The 15,245-nt window shown below is 48.7% G+C and overlaps 1 protein-coding gene across 1 annotated transcript in view; it reads right to left on the bottom strand.

The window, feature by feature from the left end:
* LOC135805537 (mucin-2-like) overlaps positions 1–15,245 on the bottom strand; it is a 98,772-nt gene that overhangs the window by 71,049 nt on the left and 12,478 nt on the right. Inside the window, exons 8-13 of the mRNA XM_065319590.1 lie at positions 4,658–4,819; positions 4,196–4,363; positions 3,003–3,212; positions 2,134–2,352; positions 1,140–1,637; positions 803–896 (exon numbers count right to left, since the gene is read on the bottom strand). Of these exons, the coding sequence (XP_065175662.1) occupies positions 803–896; positions 1,140–1,637; positions 2,134–2,352; positions 3,003–3,212; positions 4,196–4,363; positions 4,658–4,819 (1,351 nt within the window). The remainder of the gene's footprint in view (positions 1–802; positions 897–1,139; positions 1,638–2,133; positions 2,353–3,002; positions 3,213–4,195; positions 4,364–4,657; positions 4,820–15,245) is intronic.

Raw genomic sequence — 15,245 nt, 5'->3', positions numbered from 1 at the left:
CAGATTAGATCGTCGCAATGTATCTATATGTGTGTCTGGTCATCCTGTGCCACGCAAGAACTCCAACCAGACGCATTCGTCCTCGGCCCTGGCCCTGCTGATCGATTGTCCACTCGTCTTTCCTTGAAGAACGATCCATCAAAAAAAATCGAGCTCGAGGACTTTTTGCAAAAAAACGGCTGAAAAAAGGAAGAAAAAAGGGTGCTCAGAATGAGATTCGAGTGCACAACCATGGTCCCAGCAGTTTATGTGGATGTCGCTCATAGATGCGCGATTTCGCGCAATGAGTTCTTCCCATGCTTCATCTTCCACTCTCCTCTCCCCATTTCCCCATTTTTCTTGCGATATTTATGTGGGAGACTTCCGTGATAAGCATCCATTTGCCTTTGGAGAATCCTTTTAAATAAATACAATATACAAACTCGTGGCCTGGCACGAGGGAAGCATGGATGCAGTGAATGGGATATTCGGTCTTTGACCACTTTGGTGGATCTGGTCTCCTCACCTCCCACCACTTTAGGAGCTGCATCTGTGCCTTGATGTTTGAATGGTGGTGGCGTTCTTACGGATGCGGAAACTCGGCCTCTAGCCGACTCTGACTTGAGCTGCGAATTTTTTTCCACCCCCCCCCCCCACATACACACATGCACACGTACACACATGTACACACACCAAATACACACACACAAACATCACACACACACACACACACACACACACACACACACACACACACACACACACACACACACACACACACACACACACACACACACACACACACAAACAAACACACATATACCTTCTCCTGATCAGGACAATCAGAATGATGATAATGACCAACACCAGCAGTACTCCACCAACACCTGCTCCTACTCCTATTGCCAATGTGTTTCCTGCACACAGAACAGGAGAAAGCAAGTGCAAGTAGCAGAGATTTTCTTGGCATGGTATGATGAAACAAGTCAAAATTCAATGCTCATAAGTAAAGGAAAGACTCAAATTTATGCCGCCTTAAAATTTAGTTTTTGGACAAGTATGCAGAAAACAAGTCCCAATTCAATGCTCATAAATTATATCATCATAAGAATGATATCCAACAATCACTATTTCATGGGAGAAATGATCAGATTTCTCACCTGAACTTGCAGCAGGCCCCACTACTCCTACGGATGTTTGAACTTCCATTGTGGAGGTTGATGCTGGAAGAGATGATGCTGAGGATGAAGTTGATGCTGATCCAGTTGACTGTGTTTGAGCTGTTCGACCTTGTGTTCCTGTGCCGGGTCGTGATGTTTGAGCTGTAGCTGTGCGTGGCAGAATAGTCCTCAGTGCTTGCGTTGCTCGTGTTGTGGACACTTGCATAGTTGATACCTGTGTTGTGAGAGCTAGAGTTGTTGGTGCCTGGGTCGTGGATGCTCGAGTTGTTGGTGCCAGGGTTGTGGATAGTTGCGTTGTCATTCCTCCTGCTGTTGTTTGTCTTTGCGTGGTCTGTGCCACTGTGGTAGCAGCTTGTGATGTGGGAGGTGATGTGGTTGATACCTGGGTTGTCTGTGCTGTTGCCATTGCCGTTGCTGTTGGTGTAGTTTGTTGTGTGGTTGATTGTGTTGTTGCCGCTACAGTGGGAGAGGATATATCTGAAGCAACAATAATAACGATAATGTCAGTGGCAGCGGTAAGAGCGAAAAAATTCAGCAATGGCAGAATCTATACATCATGCAATCTAATTGTGTGAATGCAACACAGTGCTGCAGGTTTAGCAAACTGGTTCGTCTACGACCCTTAAAATAGCAATAGAGTCTTTATTGCCGCAGAGGACACATTCCTCTGTTCTAAAACTCCCATGGGACATTGTACACTCCGGCTTGTGTGGTATTGCTGTTACCGTACATTGTACACTCCGGCTGGTGTGGTATGCTGTTACCATACCGCATTTCTGAGCGCAAAGGACCCATTAGCTTTGTGATAAAACTTTAGAATCAATCAAATAATCTGAACCCTTTTCTTACAATGTGTAAAGTAAATATGTGTTTATCGGCTACTGGGAACATAATTGATCCATCCTTTCATGCTGGCTACACCTGTTTTTTCTTAGACATCAAAATGAGAGCCACTGGCACATCCGGTACTTACCATTACATATTGGCACTGCACCTGTCCAATTACCACTCAGTTGACATGTTATGCTACTTCTGTTCACTGCTGGTTGGCTTCCTTTGATTACCAAGCTCTGCGGGCACTCATACATCATGACACTGCCCAGGCTGGAACTTCCACTTGATGACAATGATGTGGCGTACATTTCCCCAGGCACTGACAATGTTTGATTCTGTGGTGTTCCACAATCAATAACTGGAGCGATGGAGAAAAATTCAGTAAAGCTTAGTCTTAAAAGACAATGCGACAAAAAGAACAATCGATGCCGACATAATACCATGAAACAATCGTGCAGTGAAAAATGAATTAAAAAAAGTGATCCATAAACGTTTTTCCTTCGATGGTCATAAGTGAACCTACATGATTGGTGACTTACAGGTGAATAAACAATATTATACGTGCTCAAATAAAGCTACAATGTCATGAATGGAGGTTACAACAAACTGCAATAGCAGCAAGGGTCACAGCTTAGTCTTAGTCTCATAAACTAATCCCAAGTCAAGGTTGACAACCCGGTTTAGAGTGTGGTAACAGGTAAAGTTGTACCTGGCCAACCCATGATCCTAGAAAAACCTATTACATGATCCTAGAGTCAATCCTAAAGCACACACTGCTATGGATAACAACTCAACTTCACCCGCTGCACTGTAGATGACAATACGTGTGCTGCAATATCAATCACTGATGCCGGCACATGTATGTGGACGTTGACACAAGTTCACAATGGCAGGACACTTCGTATCATTGTTACTGGGAGTTTCATGAGCACTTTCGCAAAGTCAACTGCAACTCAGCTTTGTGTACGTGAATGGCTCTATGCAGGACCTCAATATTTGAGACCTTACCCTGACAAATAGGATCAGACGATGACCAACTGCCTGATTCCAAGCAAGTAAGGTTGATACTAGTTGTTGGTGGATCTGGAGGCAGTGCTGACAGGAATGATACCCGGTATCCACTCACACATTGTACTGTGACAGAGCTACCCACACGCCTTGAGAACATTGCTGGTGCATAGGCACCATTGGACAGCGGACGGAGAATTGAACATAGCACTAAAACAAAGCAGGAAGAAGAAGAATCGGTTAGTTTAAAACAAAATGCAGGCCGTGAGTGCGGTATGCTGGCTTTGACCAAGCTGCCCTACATCATCTCACGGTGAGCCCAGATCAGCAATGGACAAGCCGCAAGCCAGTGGCGCAAGTCGGAGCCGCGGCTACTACAGTAGCGGTGGCATATATTCTTTTCTTATCCTGCTTCTATTAAAGCATCGGTTCTGTCCATCGAAGTGCGACTTCAGGAATACTACCGCTTTGTGGTATGCATGGCATCTTGAGTAGGGTATGAATGTGACCTTAGCTCTAGGCGCCTTGTACCAATACCATGAAGCATACACTGACAAACCCAATTCCTGCACTTTGGTTGAGGAAGGATAGTTGAGCAGTGTTCACCAACTGGTTTGGGGAAGATGGCTCTGCTTTCTTTAATAGCTCGTGCGAAAGTACATGTAGGTATAAAATACAATCTAATTTCACCGTTCGCGTGAGACTCAACTGGAGGCCGAGTTTTTCGCATCCGTAGGAATGCCAACACATCCTCTATGGATTAGGGCACCGATGCAGCTCCTAAAGCGGTGAGTAACTTTTAAAAAATCAGACCCACCACACAGTGGTATAATTATATGCATTGAAAATAATGAGGCTTGAAACATTCTCAACTTCAACCAGAAAACACCTTGTTTGAACTAAGTATCATAAATGAATAGAGGAACATTTGAAGAGCTGATATGCACAACCCGATAAGTGCCAAATTGGAGAACATTTTCAGCGCAGTGTAATCAAAAGGTCTAGGGGCACCAACAGACCAAATTTCACATTCAAAATCTGACTAGAACCATTTCAGAACAGATTTAGATACAACTGCACATAGAATGAATCCTTTTGTGGCCATTATCCGAAAAGCAACAAAATGGATTTAGTGGGTTTTGCATTCCAGTTCTTCATTTCTTTTCACTCTCAACAAGAGATGATTTACTTACATGGCTGACAGCAATTTCCTTGAAACTCCGCACATGACACAACCACGGATTCCCGACCAAGACATCTAAAATTCTTGTAACACGTGATATTCACATGACTTCCATTGAGTTGAGACAAATTTCCAGAATTGCTGTTAAGACGGGGCAGTGATGCAGCAGCACATCCGCCTAAATAGGAGCAAAGATAACATACAATACCAAGGCATTCACAACTCAGCAGTACATTAATTTTACAATCAGGCGAATCGGAAACAGTTTTAGGATCATAGCTATCCCAAGAACAGGACACATCATCAGTTCACAAAGGACTTGTGCTAACCTAATAAATAAAAACATTCATAGTAACACTATTTTCCAACCAGCAGTTTACTCATATCTCTAGACACAAGGGGGATGTGTTACAAAGTCCATGAAAGACTCTGCTTGACTGAAGTGCTGGATAATCCCAGGAATCTAACTTACTAGGCAGTGTTGGTGGTTCATTACTACAGCCAAAACCAGAGCCACCAGCTATTGGGCTGCTTTCATTTCTACATTGTGCTGTCATGTTCCTGCCAGTCACTGGACACTGGAACAGTATGTCAAAACTATATCCTTGAGTTCCATTGCTCCGGCATGATGTAACTGCAGAGAACAAAATACAGATCAGGCCGAAGAAGTCCTTTCAAGTGTTTCGGGTAACCCGACCGACTGATGTTTTGAGCGCCGACCGATGTTTTTTGTCTGCATTCATGCATGCACACCATGCGTATGTACATGTAGTGTGCGTGCTCGGACTTCGCGTTGTGCCAAGCCCAGGCCAAGGCTCTTCCTTCCTAGCTCTGGCTAGATATTTCAGTCCTTTTGTTTCGAGATGACTCGATTGAGTCGGATTTGTTGCAGGGTGGTTCTATTCTCAGGGGCGTAGGAGGGGTTTTGGAAGTTGGAGGGGGGTGCGGGGACCTCCCCCGGGAAAATTTTGTAAAAAAGACACAAAATCCTGCGTTCTTGGAACTTCTGGCACACTTCTCGCGCAGTGTACTGTGCAGTCGAGTCGAGTATAGTACTCAATACGACTGCAGATGCATAACAGATCTACGAGTCTAGAAAAAGGTCAAAGTCTGATGCGCATATGCATATCGATGGATCCTGATTTTTTTATTACGTTTATCACTCTCCCCTCACGTGACCGCGGACTCCTGCATATACGCTCACACAATAACCACACAACTGTTTGGGGATAGCGCGCTTCTTGTATTATGCCAAACTTGACACGCTGAGTCCAGCTTGACTCAGCTGAGTCCCTAACTGCTATTTACTGCTCTAACATGAAGCCGTGCCTGGAAGAAGGGAAAGAGCGAAAAAAGAAAAAAATTCTGGCCCTCTGCAAGCAATAGCAAGTAATGAGTGCGTGCTGGCTGTGTACAGTCGCACAACCATGAAGTCGACCGGATGATGGTGAGTGTCCGGCACACATCTTGCTCTGCTGCTCCACCTGTGCATACCTGATACGGTGGTGCGCTTACAGGCGGGCTGCCTGGCCCCCATATGCCTCCCCGATGCGCCACGGGGTGCAGTCGAAGCACCTGTATCACTTCGGTGATCCAAATGCGAATGCAGCCTTGCCGGTCGCCCGCCGGCCTGCCGCCTACGCGACCAGCCTGAGACTGGCCCTGCCGCATTTGGCGCTTCTAAACGCTGCGATCCGGTAGACAGCTCACTGGGGTGCCAAATACGTGACTGGTTTGAGGACAGTTCCGTACTGCACGGCAGGGCGCTCAGCTCGGTTGCACGCCGTAGCGGCGTGAGCTGGGCGCGGTGAGGGTTGGTGATAACTACAGTTTCCTCCTTCCTCCTCCGGAAACTTCCATTTATCACTCTCCCCTCACGTGACCTGCATATACGCTCACACAACAACCACACAACTGTTTGGGGATAGCTCGCTTCTTGTTTTAGGCCAAACTTGACACGCTGAGTCCAGCTTGACTCAGCTGAGTCCCTAACTGCTATTTACTGCTCTAACATGAAGCTGTGCCTCCCAAAAATAATGGGGGTGGCCTCGCCGCACGCTATCCCCTATTATTGGTCCCGTCGGTCTCTGTGCTGTTCGCTGTAGACCTGTGATGGCATGCCTGATTCGGTATACAATGACTGAAACCGGTAGCTAAAGACCACCGTGACTAGCGACCAGTCTGGTACTACCGACCACTTCGCCGGGCACGGACGGTCTCACATTCATAATGGTTGTGCGGTGCAAGCCTGCAGCCAAGGACCACCTGCCACTAAGGACCGCTTTCTCTGGCCCCAAGGGTGGTCGTTAGCCACAGGCTCAACCGCACACGTATCTCTTGCGGGTCAACCCTGACCACCTTCCGGCGGCCTGGAGCTGCTGTCCAGGCACCTTCCTGGCCGCCAGATCCTGTGTCAGCTTGAGGGTGTCTACCAAGGGCATTGCCATGAAGGACTGCTAGGCTTTCCCCTGGTTGGTAGCTCCTGCTGGTGCTGGGCACTACCGAATACGCTGTCGACTTGTCAGCTTCCGCGGGTAGTGTTCGCACGGGGGGGGGGGGGGGGGGGGGGATACCTGGGTGCCCCCAGCCGGGCAGACAACAGCCAAAGGGCTGTCATGTTGGATACAAGTGTGACTAGCTACCCGCCTGGTACTACGGACCCCTTCGCTGGGCACGGACGGTCTCACATTCATAGTTTGCGGTGCAAGCCTCTAACTAAGGACCACCTGCCCTCAAGACCGCTTTCTCTGGCCCCAAGGGGTGGCCGTTTAGTCACAGGCTCCACCACACATGCATCTCTTGCGGGTCAACCCTGACCACCTTCCGGCGACCTGGAGCTGCCGTACAGACCCCTTCCTGGCGGCCAGATCCTGTGTCAGCTTGAGGGGGTCTACCAAGGGAATTGCCATGAAGGACTGCTAGGCTTTCCCCTGATTGGTAGGTCCTGCTGGTGCTGGGCACTACTGAATACGCCGTCAACTTGTCCGCTTCCACGGGTGGTGTTCGTACGAGGGGGATACCTGGGTGCCCCCAGCCGAGCAGACAACCGAGCCAAATGGTTGTCGCGTTGTATACAATTATTAGTTTCTCAGTGATTCCTGTATTTTGCCTCCTAGGTCGATGACGGCTTCCCGCCCGCCGATCGTCCAAAAAATATGGGGTGAGGCCCCTATCCTGCAACAGGCAATAAATGTGGCTGGGGCCAGGAGTATGCGCTAGAGGCCAGTCAGGACCTGCTGGGTGCCCGAGCTACGGTGCCAACAAGCAAATGCAAACAAGCAAGCTCGAAAGGAGATCTTCGGTTGCACTCCCCATCTCAGCTGCAAACAAACCACGCTCAGAGGGAGAGCTGTCCCTGCATTTTTCAAGCCTAGCTGTAAATATACAAAGCTCCAAGGGGAGCTGCCCCTGCATTTTGCAAACATAGCTGTAAACTTCCAAGGCTCCAAGGGGAGCTGCCCCTGCATATTGCAAACCTAGCTGTAAACCAACAAAGCTCAAAGGGAAGCGGTCCCTGCATTTTGCAAACATAGTTGTAAGCATCCGAGGCTCAAAGGGGGGGGGGGAGGGGGGGGGGGCTGACCCTGCATTTGCAAACATAGCTGTAAACATCCAACTTCCAAAGCTCCAACGGGAGCTGCCCCTGCAGTTTGCAAGCATAGCTGTAAACATCCAAAGCTCCAAAGGGGAGCTACCCCTGCGTTTTGCAAACCTAGCAGGAAACCTACGAAGCTCAAGGGGGAGCTGCCCTGCATTTTGCAAACATAGTTGTAAACCGTGCGCTCCAAGGGGAGCTGCCCCTGCATTTGCAAATATAGCTGTAAACATCCAAAGTTCCAAGGGGAGCTGCCCCTGCATTTTGCAAACGTGACCGTAAACATACCCAGCTCCAAGCCCTTTTTTCTTCTTTTTTCCCGGAAACATAGCTGTAAACATACCGCGCACTAAGGGGAGCTGCCCCTGCTTTCTGCAAGCATCGCTGTAAACGATTACATACAAACGAGGCAACAAGGCTACTTTGCCCCTACTTTTTGCAAACATAGCTGTACCAGGCCCTAAGGGGAGCTGCCCCTGAATTTTGCAAGCATAGCTGTGAATATACAAAGCTCAAAGGGGAGCGGCCCCTGCGTTTTGCAAACATAGCCACAGCGCCGGGCATAACGCCACCCAGGCGAGGCGCGCTGCCCCTGCCTTGACCAATGCCGCCGCAAACAACACGCGCAAAGGGGCGCCGCCCCTGAATTTGCTCGCATAGCCGCCATATCAGACCGCTGGGTCAGCCATATCAGACCGCTGGGTCAGCCGCCATATCGGACCGCCGGGTCAACTTGCGGATGGGCTAGGGGCGCTGCCCCTGCCTCTGCCACAAACAGAGCTCAAAAGGGAACCACCCCTGCATTTGCTCGCACAGCCGCCGTATCAGGCCGCCGGGTATTCCGCCGCACGGGCGATTACGAAGGGGAATTGCCCCTGCCTCCACTAGTACAACTGAATAACCAGCATGGGCCACTCGCCCTGCCCGCCGGGTGCGCATAATGTGTGAGTGTGTGTGTGTGTGTAACGCACATACGTGTGTCTGCAATATGCCCTGCGCGGTCGTGACGGATTAATCCATCGCACCTCGGGTAGAGTGTTAATTACTGAAAGTAAGACAAGGTCGCCAGCCCGCCAAAACCGGCACTTACTGCCGGCTCGCCGTGGTATCTAAACAACAATGGCAACAGCGACGACAACCGCAAGGAAAAAGATAACAGCTCGCCATGTCCAAACAAAGCCCCAAAACAGCAAAGTAGACCCCATATGCTGAGACTTGGTGTAATGCCACCTAGTACGAGAGTAGGAAGGGGAGGGGAGCGACAGCACTTAGAGGCGAAGCAGGGTGAGGGATGTAGGAGAGGAGGATAAAGAGAGAGAGAGAGAGAGAGAGAGAGAGAGAGAGAGGGTATGTGTGTGTATGTATGTATGTATGTGTGTATGTATGTATGTATGTATGTATGTATGTATGCATGTATGTATGCGTGTGCGTGTGTGTGTGTGTGTGTGCACGCGTGCTGAGAGAGATAGACTACACAGCGAATGAAAAAGGAGGCACGCATTGGTTGAGAAGAAGTTCAGCCGGTTTGCTGCCATGGGTAGTTGCTCCCACATAGCATGAGTTAAGCCGAGTCCAGCAGCTGGATTAGGGAGCCGATGAGAGGAAATGGACTAATCGTCCACGTGAAAGACGTCCGCAGCGGAGTTGTCCGTGGCCGTAATATGGGTAGTCAACGAGATAAAGCCTTGTGTTCTGCTACCATGCGGGGGCTGACGTGGGCTAGTTCCGTCACGGTTGGATTTCGGCAAGTCCCGGATTCCAGACTGCTCCAACTACCTTTTTGTCGCCGTGCAGTATGGATTTCTTGTCGGACTACTTAGGGCCCCAGAGGGCGTAAGCTCGTGTTGCAAGGCGCGATGGTGCCGGAAGTCTGCCGGGCCTCGACCCAGTAGATTAGAGATTAAGTTTTTCTCTTGCCAGAAGAGGAGCCGCCAATGACAATTTCACTCAGTGACTGCCATCGGATTGATCGATTCTAACACGTTTGGCTGCTGGCTGCGTGTGGGCAGGACAGGAAGGAAGCATTGTGGCCAGCTCGAAGTATTCCGCACGCCGTATTGTCCTAATCGTCTCCCTTCCACCAACACATGTGCCGCCCCGGCTGGCATCATAGCGCCTCCAAGGAACTCAACTGGTCATGCACGACAGTGCCCATGCCTGAATTTTCGGCCGGCATGCTCATCGCCCGAGGCTTGTTGGTCAGGGCCGACGCTGCCGTCGCTGCGGTCTCAAACGAGGAATACCAGCGATCTGCTGCTGAGTAGGATCCATGCTCAGGTACGGGTATAAACCATGTAAACCAACTAGCTTTAGAGCAAACGAGAGCAAAAAAATTCTGGCCTTCTGCAAGCAATAGCAAGTAATGAGTGCGTGCTGGCTGTGTACAGTCGCACAACCATGAAGTCGACCGGATGATGGTGAGTGTCCGGCACACATCTTGCTCTGCTGCTCCACCTGCGCATACCTGATACGGTGGTGCGCTTACGGGCGGGCTGCCTGGGCCCCATATGCCTCCCTGATGCGCCATGGGGTGCAGTCGAAGCACCTGTATCACTTCGGTGATCCAAATGCGAATGCAGCCTTGCCGATCGCCCGCCGGTCTGCCGCCTACGCGACCAGCCTGAGACTGGCCCTGCCGCATTTGGCGCTTCTAAACGCTGCGATCCGGTAGACAGCTCACTGGGCTGCCAAATATGTGACTGGCTTGAGGACAGTTCCGTACTGCACGGCAGAGCGCTCAGCTCGGTTGCACGCCGTAGCGGCGTGAGCTGGGCGCGGTGAGGGTTGGTGATAACTACAGTTTCCTCCTTCCTCCTCCGGAAACTTCCATTTTTGCACATTTCGGAAGGACCACACTTTTCGAAAAGTGGTACGGCCATGGTCGTACCGGTCGTTGCGGGTGCCACGCCCCTGATTCTCCAATCGTAACGTTTTCGACACTGACATGTTTTAGTTCAGAAACTATAGTGGCAAAACGATCTTGCCTGCAGTTTTGTCACTATAGTTGACGGCGGCTGGACTGTCATCAACAGCTGCATTGTTAGAGTCACATACCCTAAGCAATTTTGTTGGGAACTCTTCATCCAGAAGGCGTCACTCGCTTCAAAGCAGTGTTTGCTTCCGAAACCGGGTCAAGCAGCAACGGTGCTTACAAGAGTCTGTTGGACATAATTTGCCAAGAAAAAGAATCGACGTCCAAATGACTTGAAGTTTGAACGCCGATTCTTTCTCTTCACATTGGAGCAAAAGGAAGCTGTAGCTCCTGGCCTGCGACGATCGCCGAGCGATGTCATGATCATTGATGTGTTGATGCTCAACGTCTCGGAGCTCTGCTCTGCTCGATGTCTGAGTATAACCAGTTTGACTGCTCCTGGTGGTCTGATTGAGCTGTTGATTGAGAATGCTATGTACATGTACATGTATTCCTGTTTTAGCGACCACACATTGTCTATCTGCGCTGTGTACTGTATACCTGTATAGGAGACGGCTCGATACCGGGACGTTTTGACAGCCAAATTTGTATAGACCCAAACCGATCATCAGCGTTGATTTTTCACTCGAAATATGTTTGTGGAAGGAAACTGGCATGTTGAAGTTTGCTCTGGGGCCAGAGTCAATCGAACTGAGCCACTCCTTTGTGTTGACCCATTGCCTCCAAGTTGCCCAATTTTTCGCTTCAAAAAAGTTCAAATCAGAGGTGGCTCCAAACCGGACACGTTTTAGAGTGCACGTCAAATTCACTCTGGGTCTGAAATTAGGTAATTGCTATCGCTCCACGACGGCCAGTACAGAGTAACAATAAGCCTTGTGTGTGCTTCCATTAGTTTTGATTGGTATGCGGTGCTTTATTGGCGAGAGGCGAGCCGCTGTTTACCTGCGACAAGAAGTTGATTTTTCGAAAGTCGTAAAACTCAAGTCGCAGTGCGAAGCAACACGTCAAAAACACACCTGCTTGATATGGCGCTTCTGGTCATCGCAGAGCCATGAAATTTTGGCTCGGAGTATAACACATAGTAGTCTCACTGTGACATATGTTTTCTAATCAAAATACCAATAGAGAAAGTGAATATTGAGTCCGTTCCGGTTTGCAACCGGTGTCCTATTTGAAACCGTCCCCTCTACACATGCTGTATGTGCGCACCATGCCGGTCTGGAGCTGACATGCATAAAAATAGGGGTGAAACAGTTTCATGTTTTTCATGTTCGGGCACCCTAATGCCAGCATAGTTTGCCACGGTTCGGGTATCAGTACCATGCACACTTTTCTCCAGACAGACAAAAAAATGCATTCGTGACAATTATTTTTCAGAAAACATTCTTACGAGCAAGAACGAAACATCGGAGAGTCCTTGTGCGAAGACGATATTGACCAGGAGAACCCTTTGGAAGAGCGGTGATCGTAAGGTAAGACATTTAAATCTTGAGCAGACTTGACGTGTACATGTATTCGTACGAGAACGAGATTTTTCGACTTTCGGTTTGAAATTTGACGGAACGGATACCCGATTATTTTCAGCTGGCAGTTCCAAAAATTCCAAGGCCCCTAGACTGCCCTATCACACAGCATGAGGTCGCGCATTCTTTTAGGCGCCTCAAGAATGGACGTGCATGTGGCCCTGACGATCTACCAGCAGAGCTCCTGAAGTATAGCGGACCCGCGACAGCCAAGCTAATATCATCAAGTCTCAACAACGTTTTCGAAACACACCAAGGCATCGAAGTCGGCAAAGGCACCCTCATTCCGTTGCAGAAGCCGGGAAAGCTCAAGGGCCCTACTGCTAATCTCCGTCCGATCATCCTGCTCCCATCACTCAGGAAAAGCCTTTCTCTCGTTATCTTGAACAGAATCCGTCCAAGAGTGGAGAAGTACCTTTCACCCGGGCAGTCCAGCTTTCGCTGCAACAGGTCGACGGCGGATGTAGTCTGGTGCCACAGGTGGCTTTCGTCGATTGTGGAGAGACTCAGTTCAGAAATTCATGTCCTCGGCCTTGATTTCAGCAAGGCATTTGATACTGTGAACAGAGAGAAGCTCCTACAAGTACTCAGCAGTGAGCAGATTGCTAATGACGACGAGGTACGCATCATTCGATACCTCATGGCCAACACGACACTTGAGGTGAAGATAGAATCACCTAAGTCTCCTGAATTTCCAACCACAAAGGGAATACCACAAGGAGACGGACTTTCACCTGTACTGTTTACGGTATACCTCGAAGCTGCACTACGTGATCTTCGATCAGCACTACCACCAAGACCGACTGCCGATGCGCAGTTACCACTGGAAACAACATATGCCGAAGACGCTGACTTCATATCAACGTCCCACATATACCTCCGTCAGCTTCTGGCACTTGCAGAGGACATCTTCGACAAGTCGGACCTGAAAGTCAATGTTTCTAAAACGGAATGGGTCAGGATGTACCTAGAGCCAGTTTCAGAAGCAGCAGTGCACCACACAACTGCACGTCGTCAAGAGCTATGGAGAGGCAGCAGGACTCTGGGCTCTCTGTTTGGCACTGCACACGATGTGACACGCAGGATTGGTCTTTCTGCTGTGGCATTTGGTCGAATGAAGGCGATCTGGTTTCGGCGGCAACATCTACAAACTAACACCATGGTACCACTCTACAACGTATACGTTCTTCCTATCCTCACGTACAATATTGGCTGCGCAGGCCTCTCTAAGGCATTGGAAGACTCCCTGGATAAGATCCATCGCAAGCAACTTCGGCATATGCTTGGTATCTTCTACCCTCGTGTCATGTCGAATGATGACCTGTATGAGCTTGCTCACACTGAGCCAATATCCGCTATGGCAAAGCGAGCGAGATGGCGTCTGCTTGGACACATCCTACGCCAGCCATCATTGACACCAGGCAATCAAGCAATGATTGCATAAGCATCAATGGAGGACGCTGTGAGGCACAGGAGGGGAGCTCCAAGGTTCTGTTTAGTCACCACCCTCCAGCAAGACGTCAAGTTCACCGCCGTCGCATTGAAGACGAGCCGGCACCTCGAAACCCTCAGAAGTTGTGCAGTTGACCGGCAGAAGTGAAGTAACATTTGTTCTGCGGTGGTGTGAACACACATGGCCGGCTGTGATTTTGGTGTGGACACACATGACCGACTTTGATGATCAATGATTTCATTTCATTTATCTTATTTTATTTTTTATAATTTTATTTTTTTAAGAAAGAGCTTTGCTGATGTGGTGTATTGGAACTCATGTGAAATCTACACCGTGATTGTTTTCGTCAAATATTATATCTTCTCTTTTCTCTCTTTGCCGCAGTGCTTTTTGTCACTCCATTGTCGTGAGTTCCCTTTGGAACGTAGTCGAGAATTATTATTATTATTATTATTATTATTGTAAAAGAGAAAAGGACATATGGATACGAGTTTAGAGTAACTCTCCATCACTGTAACATGATACTATATACAGTCAGAAAGTGCAATAACTAGGCACAAAACTGACAGAGTACTGAGACATTCGACGTCCTGACACCTAACTTTAACACATCTCCGTAGCGCTAACCGACAGCCTTCCAACTTGGAAGGTTCAAGGTTATGGAAAGACCAAAGAGGGGAAGGCAAGCGCAACGAAAACGAGCAAAAGCTACAGTCCCAACGGAACAAAGAATGTCGATTGTTACTGGACGATGACGAGACCAGTACGATATTTGACAAAGCGGTCTAACTACAATTCGAAGCAGCAAAGCAGCACACCACCCAACTTGGGTGGGTCATAAATATCAAAGATAAGTAAAGAAAGGGAAGCTTTGCGAAAACGAATTGTACAAGCCGAAAGCCAAACTCCTACAGTACTCCTCATGCATGACATTGTGATGGACTAGTTGACTACAAAACAAGTTGTATTACACGACATCAACATCAACATCAACATCCGAGTTTCAAATTGCACACCTGATGAGCCGTCACGAACCATACGGCGAAACGTACGTCGTGTGAAACAACTTGTTTTGTAGTCAACTAGTCCATCACAATGTCATGCATGAGGAGTACTGTAGGAGTTTGGCTTTCGGCTTGTACAATTCGTTTTCGCAAAGCTTCCCTTTCTTTACTTATCTTTGATATTTATGACCCACCCAAGTTGGGTGGTGTGCTGCTTTGCTGCTTCGAATTGTAGTTAGACCGCTTTGTCAAATATCGTACTGGTCTCGTCATCGTCCAGTAACAATCGACATTCTTTGTTCCGTTGAGACTGTAGCTTTTGCTCGTTTTCGTTGCGCTTGCCTTCCCCTCTTTGGTCTTTCCATAACCTTGAACCTTCCAAGTTGGAAGGCTGTCGGTTAGCGCTACGGAGATGTGTTAAAGTTGGGTGTCAGGACGTCGAATGTCTCAGTACTCTGTCAGTTTTGTGCCTAGTTATTGCACTTTCTGACTGTATATAGTATCATGTTACAGTGATGGAGAGTTACTCTAAACTCGTATCCATATGTCCTTT

Source organism: Sycon ciliatum, chromosome 1 (genome assembly GCF_964019385.1).
Source record: "Sycon ciliatum chromosome 1, ocSycCili1.1, whole genome shotgun sequence".
NCBI lineage: Eukaryota > Metazoa > Porifera > Calcarea > Leucosolenida > Sycettidae > Sycon > Sycon ciliatum.
The sequence above is the reverse complement of the archived record's forward strand: the minus strand, read 5'-3'. Positions and strand labels throughout refer to the sequence as shown.